Source organism: Rhagoletis pomonella, unplaced genomic scaffold (assembly GCF_013731165.1).
Source record: "Rhagoletis pomonella isolate Grant_MI unplaced genomic scaffold, Rhpom_1.0 Rhpom_scaffold_00001, whole genome shotgun sequence".
NCBI classification, from domain to species: domain Eukaryota; kingdom Metazoa; phylum Arthropoda; class Insecta; order Diptera; family Tephritidae; genus Rhagoletis; species Rhagoletis pomonella.
In genome coordinates, this window is record NW_023458555.1 from 5822144 (window position 1) to 5836881 (window position 14738).

The 14738-nt window shown below is 34.9% G+C and overlaps 1 protein-coding gene across 1 annotated transcript in view; it reads left to right on the forward strand.

Moving 5' to 3' along the window:
• Positions 1–14738, forward strand: part of LOC118750352 (neuroligin-4, Y-linked) — a gene marked incomplete in the record, with an annotated part of 198765 nt that overhangs the window by 112941 nt on the left and 71086 nt on the right. Inside the window, 2 exon segments of the mRNA XM_036485076.1 lie at positions 11353–11774; positions 14164–14282. Of these exon segments, the coding sequence (XP_036340969.1) occupies positions 11353–11774; positions 14164–14282 (541 nt within the window).

Consider the following 14738-nt stretch of genomic DNA (forward strand, 5'->3'; position numbering starts at 1 on the left):
GTCTAGGGCGACTTCTGTAGAAATACATTATATGAACATTGCCAAATAGCTGAAGTACTTCTTTAAACGATCACTTTTGGATGATCTGCGCAGCTTAAGCAAGATGAGAATAATTTGCACGGCCACCGAAATATTGAAGATACAATACAATACAGTAGGATGTTAAGAGCCCCAAGCGGAAGGGTCGATGGCAAATTATATAGCCTAAAGTGTGAAACGCATACGAGTTGGATGACACTTAGCAACGCCCTTTTAAGTTGTGCTACAAGAATTCCAAATGCGGTAGCCTAACATGAAATAGATTGTATACATTCCCAGCGGATGAGTTCGTCAACCGAAAAAAAAAAACCAATTGATACCCAGATGCTATGATGCGCTTAAAGAGGTTAGGCGCTTCGGGGAAATGAACAATAAATGGCAATGCGTCTACTTCCGTGGAGTTATACATACACACACAAACATACACACAACAATGCATACAAAAATACACAAATAAATATATATTTATATGAATGTAAATATGTCTATATAAATCTAAAAGGGAAACTCCACAAACAACAAACACCGCTGAATATTAAAGTATTGATTTCCGCTAAAATTAGTGGCGTTGTTCTTATACTAGAACCGACACCAAAAAAAAAATGGAGTGAGAAAGAAAAAACCACTACGCCCACAACAGAAACCTAAAGAAATTTTCACTTTAACCCGAAATTTTTAATGGAAAACGCAGCCAGAACTTAACCGCAGCGTTAATGCTCCTTAACAATGTTCAGCCAATAGTTATTTGTTGTTGTTGTTGTTGTTATCGTCCTGGTGGGTGGCATAGTCGAAGTGAGCAATCAACCAAGCAACTGAAGGTTCATTGAAGAAGAAATGCTTGAATGGAGCACATTTTGCTAAATTAGCATGTCATTCGCCTGGGAGACTACGCCATCAAATTAGCCTAAGCTCAGCGTGGCACAAGCTACCATGGCACAAACACCACCACCAGGACGACGGATTTGAATTTGGATAGTGACTGAATTTTTGAGTAATTGTTGCAAGCGAGTGACAACCACATCAGCAACCGAAGCGAAAATCATTGAAGTGAGCTGAACTGTGTGTCAAGGGGGGTGGGATCAATTTAGACATTCGTTGAAGTTCAATGCAAAGGGCCACTTGAACAGGTGAACGGCAGATGGAAGGAGGGCTGCGAAGGAGGCCAACAAGAAGAGAGAAAATTTTATTTTAAAGAAAGCTAGTGAAAGCGTTAGCAGCTAAGTGGAAAATATAACAATAAGAATATCGATACCGATACCGATAACGTTAACGGTTATGATGGTGTTGCCCCATAAAAAACTTAGTTCAGTGTATTTCCCCTTTATTAAAGCTACGCATATACATTTTTGAGCTGGTGAATTCCTCTGGTCTATCAGCATCCGTTTTCCTCATACCACCTTCCTCTAGCAACACAATTAAACCTGAAACCTAAAGCATGGCATACGACAAGCGTTTACAGAGAGAACATGCAGCGTAGAAACCCACATCTTCGTTGCCTGTCATTAGCCGAAAGATATTCGCGTGTCTTTCAATCAAAAGCAAATTAGTAAGCGCGCACCGGTTGGTTGTACTCATAGCCGAGAGAAAAGAGTGTGAACCACCTACAGCCGCATTTTTCCTCACAAGCATACGAAAGTACAGATGCAAACATACCTCCCTTCATACATCCTGTATAAATGTCTATATATATTTACTTAGTTGCCACTAACTGAAATTTTTTTCAGCTTTCCTAATTTAGCCTTTTCACTAAGGTAATCAGGAAATGGCGTAGCAACAAAATATAAAGCAGCATTAAAGTGAAAGGAAATTTTGAGGAAATTAGTACACGCAAACGAAGGAGGAGTGAGGGATTCGTGTTGCATGTAAAGTTTGCGAAGGATGAAAAATGGAATGGTGAGGAACGGCACGCGCTGAAATGCCTTTGGTAATTCAGCTGATTGTCAGAGTTAGAGGAAGAAAATTAAAAGCAAGGAGGCCACTACTAAATATTCCGAATCGAAGAAGTAAAAACTGTTTTGTTAGAGAAAAATTCAAGCATTTGCTTTGTTTGCATTTAAATAATTAGAATAGAATAATAGAATAAAGATGCTTTAACAAGAAATCAAAACTAAGTAAGACCGAAAAATTGCGTCTGTAGACAAACCGGTTTGTCTGTAAATCAACTTTAACAGAGAACGACGGCAATTCGTTTCAGAACACATAATAATGTACGGTTTCCCCTAGTAGTTTTGAGCTCATGCCACGCGCTGTGATTTCAACAATGCTGCTGTTGCAAAAAACGTTTGCCATTGTGTCTTTGTACTGCAAATATAATTAGAAAACACTTACTTACACATGTATGTATGCACGCTTCTTCAAAGCAAACAATTAATTATCTCTGCGTCAATTTCTGTAACGTAGCGTATGCGCGCTTCCCTTATTCTGTCTATTCTTCATTCTTCAATTTCACCTTTCAAACTCTCGAAGCATTTACTATTCATCCCTCTAATTACTCCTTCCTGCCCCTCATGAAAGCACTAAATTAATTTACCTAAAAAAATTCTGGGAAGTTACAATTCCAATAAAACTTAAATTTCACTTAAAAGCCAACCTTTTTTGATGCTCCGATTTGCGTACCAGTAGCAGCTGCTCGGTTTTTATGAAAATTTCGCTCATTCGAAGTAAATTTGGTAATCATTGTTAAAATTTAACCCCTGCCCATCCAGAGGGCCAACGTACCAACGCACCTAGCCATGCGCAGTCTTAATGAAAATTTAATGACGCCACGTGTCGCTCAGTTAAGGTCCCCAAATGGCCTCGCGCAAATTCTTTTAATCTAAGTAGCTTTGCCGCGAACAAATTCAATTTTTCTTGTACTAGAGTGGCCTTTTTCGAGGCAGAGATAAGGTCACGGCGCACAGAAGAATTTCTGAAATTTAGCAGTGGTAATTTTAGTTAGTCGCATATTAAATATTAAAGCAAATGGGAAACTTTAGTCATTCAGATATAATTTGCATTAAATACTAGAAAAAAAAACTAGAAAAAAATTATAGGAAATTACAAATTTTAGGTTTAAAAAAAACAGTTTGCCTAAACACTTTTAAAAAATTATGTTGCAGGTGATGTCCGCGCATATGTATGTATATGTAAATAAAACAAGTAAAGAAGTATAAGTTCGGGTGAATCATTGAATGATGCACTTTTTTCTGAAAGTTCTCCACCCAAGATTTCACTCTGGATCTGAGATAGCCAGTCAAGTTAAAGAAATTTTTCATGTTATCGATATTTATTGAATTGTCATTATTTTTAGTCCTAACGAAATTTATCGAGTTATCGTAATGCATCCGGTTCTTTCAACTTACAGAGTTATTGATAATTATTGATCTAATGAAATTGGTCGATTTATCGAATCGAAGTTTATGGAATTTTCACAATATATCGACTTATCGAAATTTCTAGGCTATATAAGTTTATCGAGTTATTACTACTTATCGAATTTTATCGTGTTAACAGGCTGTAACGAGTTATCGAAATTTGTCGATAGCTTTCAAAAAATATGAAGCTATCAAAATTAAACATTTATAAACGTATTCAAGGTTTATCGAGTTATCGATTTATATCGCGATATATACACTTATGAATTATAGAAATTTATCGAGCCCCCGAAGTTCACATTCATTGCATAGATTTTTTTGCAATATTCAGAATATTTTTCATGGTATTTTTTTTGTTAATTTAAAAAAATATATACGTATGTGCAATTTTGAAGTTGCTAAACCATCCCGTTGACATTTTATATATTTTTTTTTGCCACAAAAAAATTCGTTATAAGGAAGAAAATGCCCAACATCGTCAGTAAAAAAAAATTCAAAAATCAAGGGAGCCTTTAGCAACTTTAAAATTGCACTTTATTGTATTAAATTGAATGGGCTATAAAACTGCATAATAGAGTTTTTTTATTAAATTATAATTAAAAAGTTTGATATTTTTATGATAATTTGGTGAACTTAAACCAACTTTCTCTAAAGTGTGAAATTTTGATTTACATGATTTTTGTTGTAAAATGAGCTATATATTTTTTTTAATTAAAAAAAAAAATACCATGAAAAATATTTTGAATATTGCAAAAAAAATCGATGCAAAATATTTCTGTAAGTGACTGTATTTGGTACAGCAGTAACTGCCTATGTAACTATATACAATTTTTTAAATCACTGTTTGAGATTAATTTAAGATATTATCAGTATATTTAAGCAATAATAAAAAAGTTAACACATTTAAGTAAAAAATAAATATATAAGTGCCTCACCTATTCCATTTTGAGCGAAGCAAAATTATTCCTTCTATTGATGGAAATGCGATCTTAAAGAAATTATAGCATTGAGGGTTGCAAAAAATTCTTGTTTTGCCCTTGAGAGGGGATATTTGTGATAAAAATTTAATTGGCTAACAAAAAAATTGTTTCCAGCAATCCCGGGATTTAAATCGACTAATCCCGGGATATTCGGGACTTAAAAAATACCGGGATTCCGGGATCCCGACATATCTGGATCCCGGGATTGACATCCCTACTACCTACATATTACAATAAATTAAATGCCAAAGCATAAAACGCAAGTAAACACGTCTGACACTTAATCCAAGAGGTTGTCATTCGTAAGAAATATATGATTTGTAACAAATTTGTAAGGTTATAAAAACAAAAAAAACAATTTTAACTTGTCCAAACTCTTTGGACATTTTACATTCCTTTGATAGTAAAAAGTGTTAATGCACCAATAATATGTGTAACAATATATGTATGTATTATATGTCATCTCGAATCGCATTGAGTTCAAATTTTATGTCCAAATTTTATGCGAAACATCTAAACGATAGAAAAAGTACTACAGAACCTCCAAAGACATTTCAACAAATGAAAAAAGGTGATCATAAAACCACTTACTACAATTCAGAAGCGACAAAAACAGGATAACAAACGTCATGTAGAACCTAACTGCTAACCTTTCAGTGTTGCTTTCGGCTACTTTGACTATTCACCCGACTACGCAAGGGTTAATTTTATGCGCTCGTAAAGCACGCGTAAACGGAAAGAGTTGCAAGAAGAAAAGTCATCAAACAAATCAATATGTAGATAGTTAGAGCCTTAAAAAGTTAGTCAGTTGCTTACTAAGTAAAAACGGGCATATGTACATATGTACATATACATACAAACAAACTCACACGTTAAAAAAAATTGTCTGAGCTTCGCGTACAAAATTTCATCATAAATTTTCATATCAATTTTCTGGGAAAACAGTGTTGCGCTACTTCAAATGCCTTCACTTGCAAGCTAGCATATGCATTTCCGTATTTCTTTCGGAAGTCCTTCACAGTTATCCGACCCTATGAGTTTATTTTGGTCACATCTTTCATTATAACGTTTTCTTATTCACTTAAGGCTGGTTTCTGCTATGGCATATTTTGACAACAAATTTTGTCAACGTATTTTGACACTACTTTGTCTCTATTTTCCATATCTGTACCGATGATATTATTGGCAAAAAATGTAGAGATAACCAATTTAGTGGCACATGTACACGACTGAAGACCTATTTTGATCTAAATACGTCGATAAACCGTTTTTAGTTCCATTTGACAATACGCCTTGACTCATTTGACGGCAAATGCCATTGAATTATATTGACATACCAGCCGTTAGGCGCCAATTGTTTTTCGCTTTTGGAAAAGCAAGCAAGGGGCGATATCCACATTAGTCCGGTCAAATTAGACCAAAAATAGAAGTGAAGTTACAAAAACTCCCACCCAGCTGAAAATTAGTACGATTGTTAAAAATACCATCATAAATGAAATCTAGAAAGTCCTCATCCAACCGATACCTGGAAAAAAATTACTCCGTGTCAAAGGTCACAAAAACGGGTTTTTCGCTATTTTCAGCAAAACAGTAAATTTGTCATAAAATTAGTTTAGACAAAAATTTTATATCAGATAATTATCTATAAAAAAAGTCTAAATACTTTTTGGTCTAAGAGCCACCGTTTCCGAGACATAAGTTGGAAGAGTTGTGATTGTCATAATATGCACACTTATACATAAAAAATGTCATCAAGAAAGTAAAAAGTCGCCCCAAGTTTCGAAATTGCTTGGCAAATATACTTTAGACTCAAGGGTGTACGGCGAACTTGGTTGTTGGTTCTATACATATCCACATATATTCAAAATCATGCGCACGTCAAGTACTAATTTGGTGTATTGTGTTTTTTTTTAAATATTTAGAATGCAATTCACCGATTCGCTGCGCAATCCATTATCTTTATGTCGCCGATGTGGTTATGTTTATATAAAACACAGCTATTCGAGCTAATAAAGGATTTATGGACAGCACCATTCATTTTTTGGGTTAAATGGTTACGGCTACCATTTACCTATCCCCTAGCAAATGAGCATGAATAAATTTCAACACACAGAAGTACCTGCACACGTCTGTTCATCCGCCGAGCATTATCGCACACATTTGCTGATCATCAGGGAGCATTTTTGCCCAATGTTAACCATCAAATGCCATCCAAATGAACACGGTGTCAATTGTCAATTTTAGCAGCGCTCACCAAACAAAAAAAAAAACCATGCGCTGGAGTAGGCTAATATTATGTTCAGCGAAATTTTGAATTTCACGCGCAAATACTTTTTATTTGCTTGTTGATTTCACAATTTAATGGTCAGATATGGAGCAAACGCTGTGCTGGGCTGGCATGCAGCGAACGGCTCAGCGCACTGCTCTCAGCGCATTGACGCTGCTGTGCATTTAGTAGCTTGTGTTGAATTTTTGATAAACTGCTAATTTGCTGAATTTTCATGGCACATTGTTTGCTTGTTTGGTTTTTGCTTCCCGCCTGCAGCATTGACTGATTACATACATACATACATACCTCCACCGAGATATGCACACACAAACATTTTAATGGGTCACCCACCACCGCCCATTTTTCGTACACAAAGTTGTGACAATGTTCGCATATTTTGTTGTTTATTCATCATCCTTTTTTGGTTTTGCGCTGAAGACTGTGTCCCTTCGCGTATTTGGAGCGTGAAACGTTTGACAGGTGGTGGCCATGGATAATGGTAGGTGGCATAAATTAATTGTTGGTTGGCTGGTTCAACGCTGGTTCGCTAACTGGTTAAGCGGGGATGTGGCGCCTCATCCACATTAGTGTGTTGGCTTGGTTGGCATTATAACGCAAAAACACTCTCGAATGAATGATGGACACAAATATTGCAAGTTGTTATTATTGTGTGTTGGTTTGTTGTAGTACAACATTGTACTACGTACTACAACAGCTGTATCAGGTTTTAATGAAAAATGTGTACAAACTATGTGATTAATAGCAGCGTTGATTGAAAGCGATTGGCAGTTTGAAGGAAGATAAACAAAGAAAAAGTGTGCGAGAATACGAAAAGTTCCACTGATAAATTGTTGTGAAATTTTCTACGCAATTTTGTTTATTACGGAAGGCTATTTAAGATAGTCATTTACGTTCAATTCTGCTTAATCAAATTTATTAACAGAAATATTGATAAAATTTAAATATAAGCAAATAATTTAAATATCCACATATTATTATTTCCAATGAAATTTTTGAGAAATACTTAGCTGGTGGAAGCTGATTTAGAATATTATTGCTCGTCACTCTCCAAATCTGTTCTCCCCTAGGATAGGGCATAGTTTGTTTGAGGTGCTAAGTATTATGCAAAACGTCATCATTCATTAAATATCTCACTGCTTGAACGGGTAAGACATGACATGACATCCTCTTCTTACAAAAAATGGAAATTGTCACAATTTGTTAGTACGCACATTAGGGTAGGCCAATTTTTTCACCATACGCGTATACACCCCGCAACAACATTTTTACCAGTTCTGACTACTTTTATACACAAATTTTCAATCAAATTCCAAGCATTTTAATTTTAATTTCTAGAATAATTTTTGGTATGCAGTTATATAGCTTATTATTCTAGTATAATAAAGTACAAGTTTAAAGTTGCTAAAAAATCGCGTTGATTTTTGATATTTTTTTTTTAGCTGACGGTTTTATGCACTCTTTTCCATATAAAAAATGATTTTGTATGGAAGAAAATGCCAACATTCGATTTTCTACTGCAACCAGTACAGGGTGCTCAATGACCTTTAAATGCGCCACTGGATCGCTGTGAAGATGGGAAAAATAAAGGTGATTTTTATAAAAAGCTACTGTTTCCATGACAACTGAAGCAAGGTAACAAAAGATTGTCGTAAGCGCCATTTTGATGATTTTGTGTTATATTTAGATGTAGTTACATCAGTTTTTGGATACCTCCTTTAGTTTCTGAAATATTGACCAAAAATTGTATTGGTATTTTCGTACAAAGTTAGTTAAAATAATGCAGTCATACTAAACTAATCGGAGTTCAAATGGCGTTATGCATTTTCGATATCGTCGATTTAGTACAAATTTTTATCACATTTTCTTATTCGTCGCACAAAGTTGCTGTCATATTGTTGACAAATGTCCTTCATAAACTCAAAAATAATTGTATTTGAGAATTTCGGGAGCTTGCAAAAAATCTATAGCCGTGTTTTTGCAAACTTCAACCGCGATCTCCCAAAACCTCCCGAAAGTAACATACGACAATCTTATATCCAGGCTACTTTATGACATTTGTGTCATTTGGCGTAAGATTTGCTTGCTTCTAGCAGCAACATTCCTTTGAAGGCTGACTAGGCAACACATTTTAAAATTAGGAGAAAAACTAACTAAACAAAATCACTTTGGCTGCCAGAAGACGAAAGATTCAACAAAGTCGGAATATTAAACAGAAAAGCGGAGCTCTTCAAATGCCCCGTATTATATACATATAAATGTGATTGAAAAATTGTTGTATAGAAATTCTTTATGAAGGCTTTTCTAAAAATGCAATGCAAATTCCAAATGAAATTATTAGAATTTCCAAAAGCAGAAATATTCTACATACATATGTATACTCGCAAGGTAGCGGTACCCATATCTATCAATATTTCATTATTTAAATAAACATAATCTCGACACATGATTTTACGTGCGTGAAAATAAATAAAAAAGTTGTTATTTTGTGTGCATAAATGAAGCTAAACAGCAGAATGTGGCATAATGTGAGTGTAAAACGTCAACGCATGCGCACATCAATATCATGCATAGTTGTTTCATATTAGTGTATTAGCTATGTATGTATGTATATTTGTGCCTGCCATTTGTCGTAAATTTCTTGCGTGAAGGCCATTTATGCTACCATCAGTGCGTACGTACTCATAGTCACTCATCTCACGTACATAAATATGGCCACAAATATGCGCAAACATAAAAATTAACAATATCGCTCGTTTTATGCAATTTCAGGCAAGGAATAGTCGAAATATTTTATTAACGCACTTAATTGCAATGAAAATGCGTGTGCATGTAAATATGTATGTACATGTACATATAAATACGCACAAAAAAGAATATGCAAAATCCAACTGCATACAAAATCTGCCTGCTGTGGCATAAATTTAGAAAGTTAGCAATGTCCTTGCTGTGTTCGGATGTGCAAAGAAATGCAAATACGCACAGACACACACGCGCCCACATACTCTTTCAATCATATATGTACATATGTGCATACATATGTATGTATGTAAATACAAATACGGACTGTCAGTTAGTTGAGCGCAACACTTAACCCAAATACCATAGTGGCTTTGTGGCAGGTCTTTAGCCAAACTATGGAAGGACACGCACGCGCGTCGTACTATTTGCGTCCTCTAGAAATACATGTGCAAGATATGTATGCATTCATTTTCATTTATGTAAGTATGTGTGTGAGTATGTATGTACATATGTATGTATGACTAATAAGCACTTGTGTTTACTTCCGTGCGCCTCTTTATTTGCGCATTAATGGGAACGTAAGTTTCTATGGATGTACGGGTATGTGTTTGCGTGTAAGGATGTGCATGCGTGTGTAGGTAGTAAAAATACATTTTCCCCTATTCTACAACGGGTATTTATTATCTGTTTAATTCGCAGCTCAGCGGAATCTTTTTAAAACCCTATTTCTATAATAAGCTCCATTTGATCGAACAGAATGTTCAAGGCGACTATTTTTAATTTAATAAAAATAAAAATCAACAATTAAAGAATTCAAACCGTTTTGATATTTTTTCTATCATACGAGGCTTCTCTTGAAGCGTTAGAAGTAGAGATTTTCCTACCATTTATGGTATGCTTCAGGATGATGTCACTTAAATGAATGGATCTGGAGTTATAAGCCGTTTCTGAAGTTTTTTTCATGACAAAATTATCCTCGAAGGTGTCCTCTTCCGAGGAGGTGCTTTCGACCCCAAATACACACCTACGGTGGTCCACTAATTCTCTTATCACAGTTACTTTATCGTATTATTTATCAGGTTTTAGTCAATTTCCCAAAGAGTGTTAAGTCAAATGCTCACGAATGCCTTTTGGATTATTTTTTCTATGCATTTATCTTTCTGTGCCCATCCTAACTTACGTATAGGTGGTGATTGGACCGGAGTCCCTTCTACCACCGGTCTTGCTCTACTACGGCGAGCCGTTTAAACTCAACGAGATCTCGAATTACATTATGCTTGCCTTTTGTTTTCATTAAAAACTGCACTTACCTCCATTTTAGAAACTTTTATTAAGTTTCACCTGTGAGTAATCAAATCTTGCAACAAATTTTTAATCAACTTTCCGATTAGCTAGAGACATGAAACTTCAAACACATCTAATAAAAAAAGCTGTACTAGGTGAAGCAGGAGTCGAGATATTTGAAAACCCCGTGTTGTAGTTGTTAACTGAATAACCAGAAGATAGGCGTCTGTTTTTAGAAGAAAATATAAGATTCTCTCATGGTTTCTATTAATGATAGAAAATATTTCGCTAACTCCCAAACCATTTACAAGAATATGTAGAAGTTATTGTTGACGGCAAACGTGGAGTTTGAGTGCAGCGAAAAAGGTTAAGAAGGCCGCCAATGCCTTGCAGGAAACCGCTAAGAAAGACCTTGGTTACATAGTCTGTCTATGTATTGTGATTAGATCAACATTGCTGAATGGTGTCGAGCGGTAAAGGTTGAGAAAAACCTGCGGAACTACAATAATTCGTTTTTGTTTTGTGACCCACTCTTAAGGTAGTACCCAATACAATCTTAAACCAGGGACCAAAAATAACTGTTATCTCAAATTTACAAATTGAAAACGTTGCCCGAAATATTTTTTTTTTCATCATTTCCCATTTTTTGATTTGCTTACCTCCACAGATTGTCAACGAGTACACCGACTGGGATCGCACTTCGCAACATCCGATCAATACACGTGACACTGCCGTCGCAGCACTATCGGACGCCCAATTCGTGGCGCCAATTATACGCACTGGCGATCAGTTGGCAGCCAATTCACCGCCACCCATATCGACTAGCAGTGGCGCGGGTGGTGGCACAGCCTCGGCCTCGACTGCGTCAGGTGCACAATCGGGTCGCTGCTATTTCTATGTCTTCGACTATCAGACCAAAGATGGCGATTATCCACAGCGTATGGGCACAGTGCATGGCGAGGATTTGCCCTACATATTCGGTGCGCCCTTGGTAGATGGTTTCAGTCATTTTCCACAGAACTACACAAAATCGGAGATTGCACTCTCCGAAGCGGTGATCATATTTTGGACGAATTTTGCAAGAACGGGGTAAGTGGTTGGCATGTGGTGGCAAGTAAAGCGGTTTTTATTAAATATTTAGTTGTAAAAATCATACTAGTGCGACTTAAGAAAAAAAGGTCGCTTGCAATTCTTTTACTTTTTTAAGCGTGGTTTTTGTAAAACATTAGTTTTTTTTTTTTGTAAAATGTAACATTTCGGCAAACTTTTTTCCGCCAATTAGGCAACATTTGTTTGAACGAACGAAAATAGTAGGAGTTGTATTGTACAATACTATTCACGCCCAAGGCACTGCTGCATTCATGAATTTTATTTGTGCAAAATATGCATATGTATATATGTACATGTATATGTACATGCCCGCACATACATACATATTTACTTACTTACCTACGTGTCAACGTCAGCTTTGCCGATGTTGCTTTTTTTTTTTGATCTACTGTAACTTAGTCATTTACGCTTTTAATATTTTTATTCTCATTTTTAGCATTTTTTACTCAATTAACTTTATTGTTGCAAGAGTCTCACGTCATACCACCCAAAAGCAAGTGACATGTAAAATGAAACTCAAAGGCATCAAGCGAAATGAAAATGAAAGCAAACATGCATAAATACTAGTTTAAAAAATATTTTTTTTTTTTATTAATAAATTTACACCATAAACACAATGTATGCAATTTAGTATGTACAAACGCAGCCCGAACAGACACTGTCTAAAAGCTCAGCAACTCGCGCGGCTAACTTCCACACACACACACACACACTCACGCATGATTGCATGGAATTGCATGGGATATAGCATTTCACTTTTTTTCTTCTCATTCTTGCTTTATTCAATTTTTCATTTATAATTTTTTTTTTTTTTTGCATTTCATGTTTTTGCACGCCATAATCAAGTGGTGAGCAATTTAAAATGAAGTGTTGTTAGTGCATTATGGCTGCTAAATTCTCTGCTCTTCAGTACACTCCCATTCGCTCCGTTTCCTGTGCTGTTTCCGCAGTGCCATTCCAACAATCTGTGGCATGTAGAGACTACATACATACATACATACTACTTACATACACATACGTTGTGCACTTATGCTTATTTTACTAATTTCTGTTTTCATATTCTACTTTATTTTCTTCATGGACTACACAGAGAGTATACAGTGGTTCAAACAAATGACCACGCTTTGATTTTTTTTAAATATTCCTTTAGTTTTTCAAGCCAAATTTTTTTGTTTGTTATTTTTCTAAAAAATATCGTCTAAGCTTTAACCAAGGCCATATAAATCACAATTTCAAACTATGTACAAAATTAAGGAAAATTCAACGAATTTTCATCAAAATTTCAACTTCCTAATCCCTTTTTAATCTGAATCTTTAGAAAATTTTTGGGTATGCAACCCGTACAATTTTAGTCCAATGAAGTGCATGTTTCAACCGGCTAAAAACCGCATTGATTTTTGATAATTTTTTTTTTTTTTTATAAGATAGGTTTTTTTGTTTTTTTTTTTTTAATTTAACAAGTGCAATTTACAAAAATCGGCCTTGATTTTTTGAAATCATGTTGCTAACAGTCACCCACATTTTCATTCATAAGAAATTCATGCTTAAGCTTGGAATCCAGCCCTCAAGAAAAATCACAAGAAATATTTTTATTATTTCTGTTGCTTGAAAAAGAGCTTTGTCTTTTCTGTAAATTTTTTTTGGCGAAATTAATATACGAGCATTTTGATAAAAAAAAAATTTTTTCGTTTTTCTTGAGAGGTGGAAAAAAATGCAAAAATCCGTCACCAAAATAAATTCATACTAAAAAGTTGAGTTTTTGATGAAAATTTTTGGAATTTTCCTAAATTTTTTTTTGTATAAAGCTTGGACGGAATTTTCATAGAAAAACCACCTGAATAATTAGCCGCAAAAACATAACGAATATTTAAAATAAATAACACGTGGTCATTTGTTTAAGTCACTGTATATGTATATGTACTTACGTACGTATCTACGTAAACTCGGATATTATTTGACGCCACTCTCGGTTTTATAGTTGTCTATGCATTTACATATAGCCTGTTGAAGTGGACTGTTAATTTCTGTCACTTTTCACTTCCAACCATTTTTCTGCTTTTTAGCTGCAAATGTCATTTTACCAGCCTAACTCGTACTTACATCGTACATATGTTTGCTTAGGGACAGGGCAAATAAAAATTATATTATAGCCCAATTGCGCCGTCAAGAGAAAGAACGGAATACGAATCGCAGCAGAACGACTTATGAATTTTGAATTACGATTCATAAAATTATGAATTGAAAATTATAAATTGACAACTATTAGTTCTGCACTATTAATAAGGAATTTTTAATTTTTAATTATTAAATATGAATCCTAAACTATGGATTATGATTTATAAATTACGGATATATTGGTTTCTTTCAGTAATCCCAATGAGCATCATCGACAGGATTCAGTGTTGCCCGCCTCCAAAGAGCGAAATCGCTTTCGCAGCACCACCTGGGAAAACTACGATCCACTGCATCAAAAATACCTCGAAATCGGTAAGTTGTTGAACAACTAAAAAAAAATTGGAATACAGTTTTTATTTAGAGTGATTAAACAGAAATTTTTAACAGAAATATGAAACTTTGCGCTCAATTATTACCTATTAACCTTCACGTGCTCGAGATTGAAATCTTGACAAAACATTTGAAAGAATGAGTATGAGAAAAACACGGTTACGTCCATATTTCTTTAAAACACTTTATTAATAAACAAAAAAATTTGGTGGAAACGACTTTGCTTCATCGAGAAAGATTTACCGAAAGCATAATTGAGGGCAGGTTTTCAACTGAAAATCTTTCGTATGCATACCACCGATGATATCAACTTACTTAAAAAAAATTTGACCAGTTTTGCCGTTTGGTATTTTTTTACCCAAGTTTGTAATTTTATATATGTTTTTTTTCAAATGCGGGAACTTGATAATTTACTCTTTGGTCTAGTAACTTTTTTTT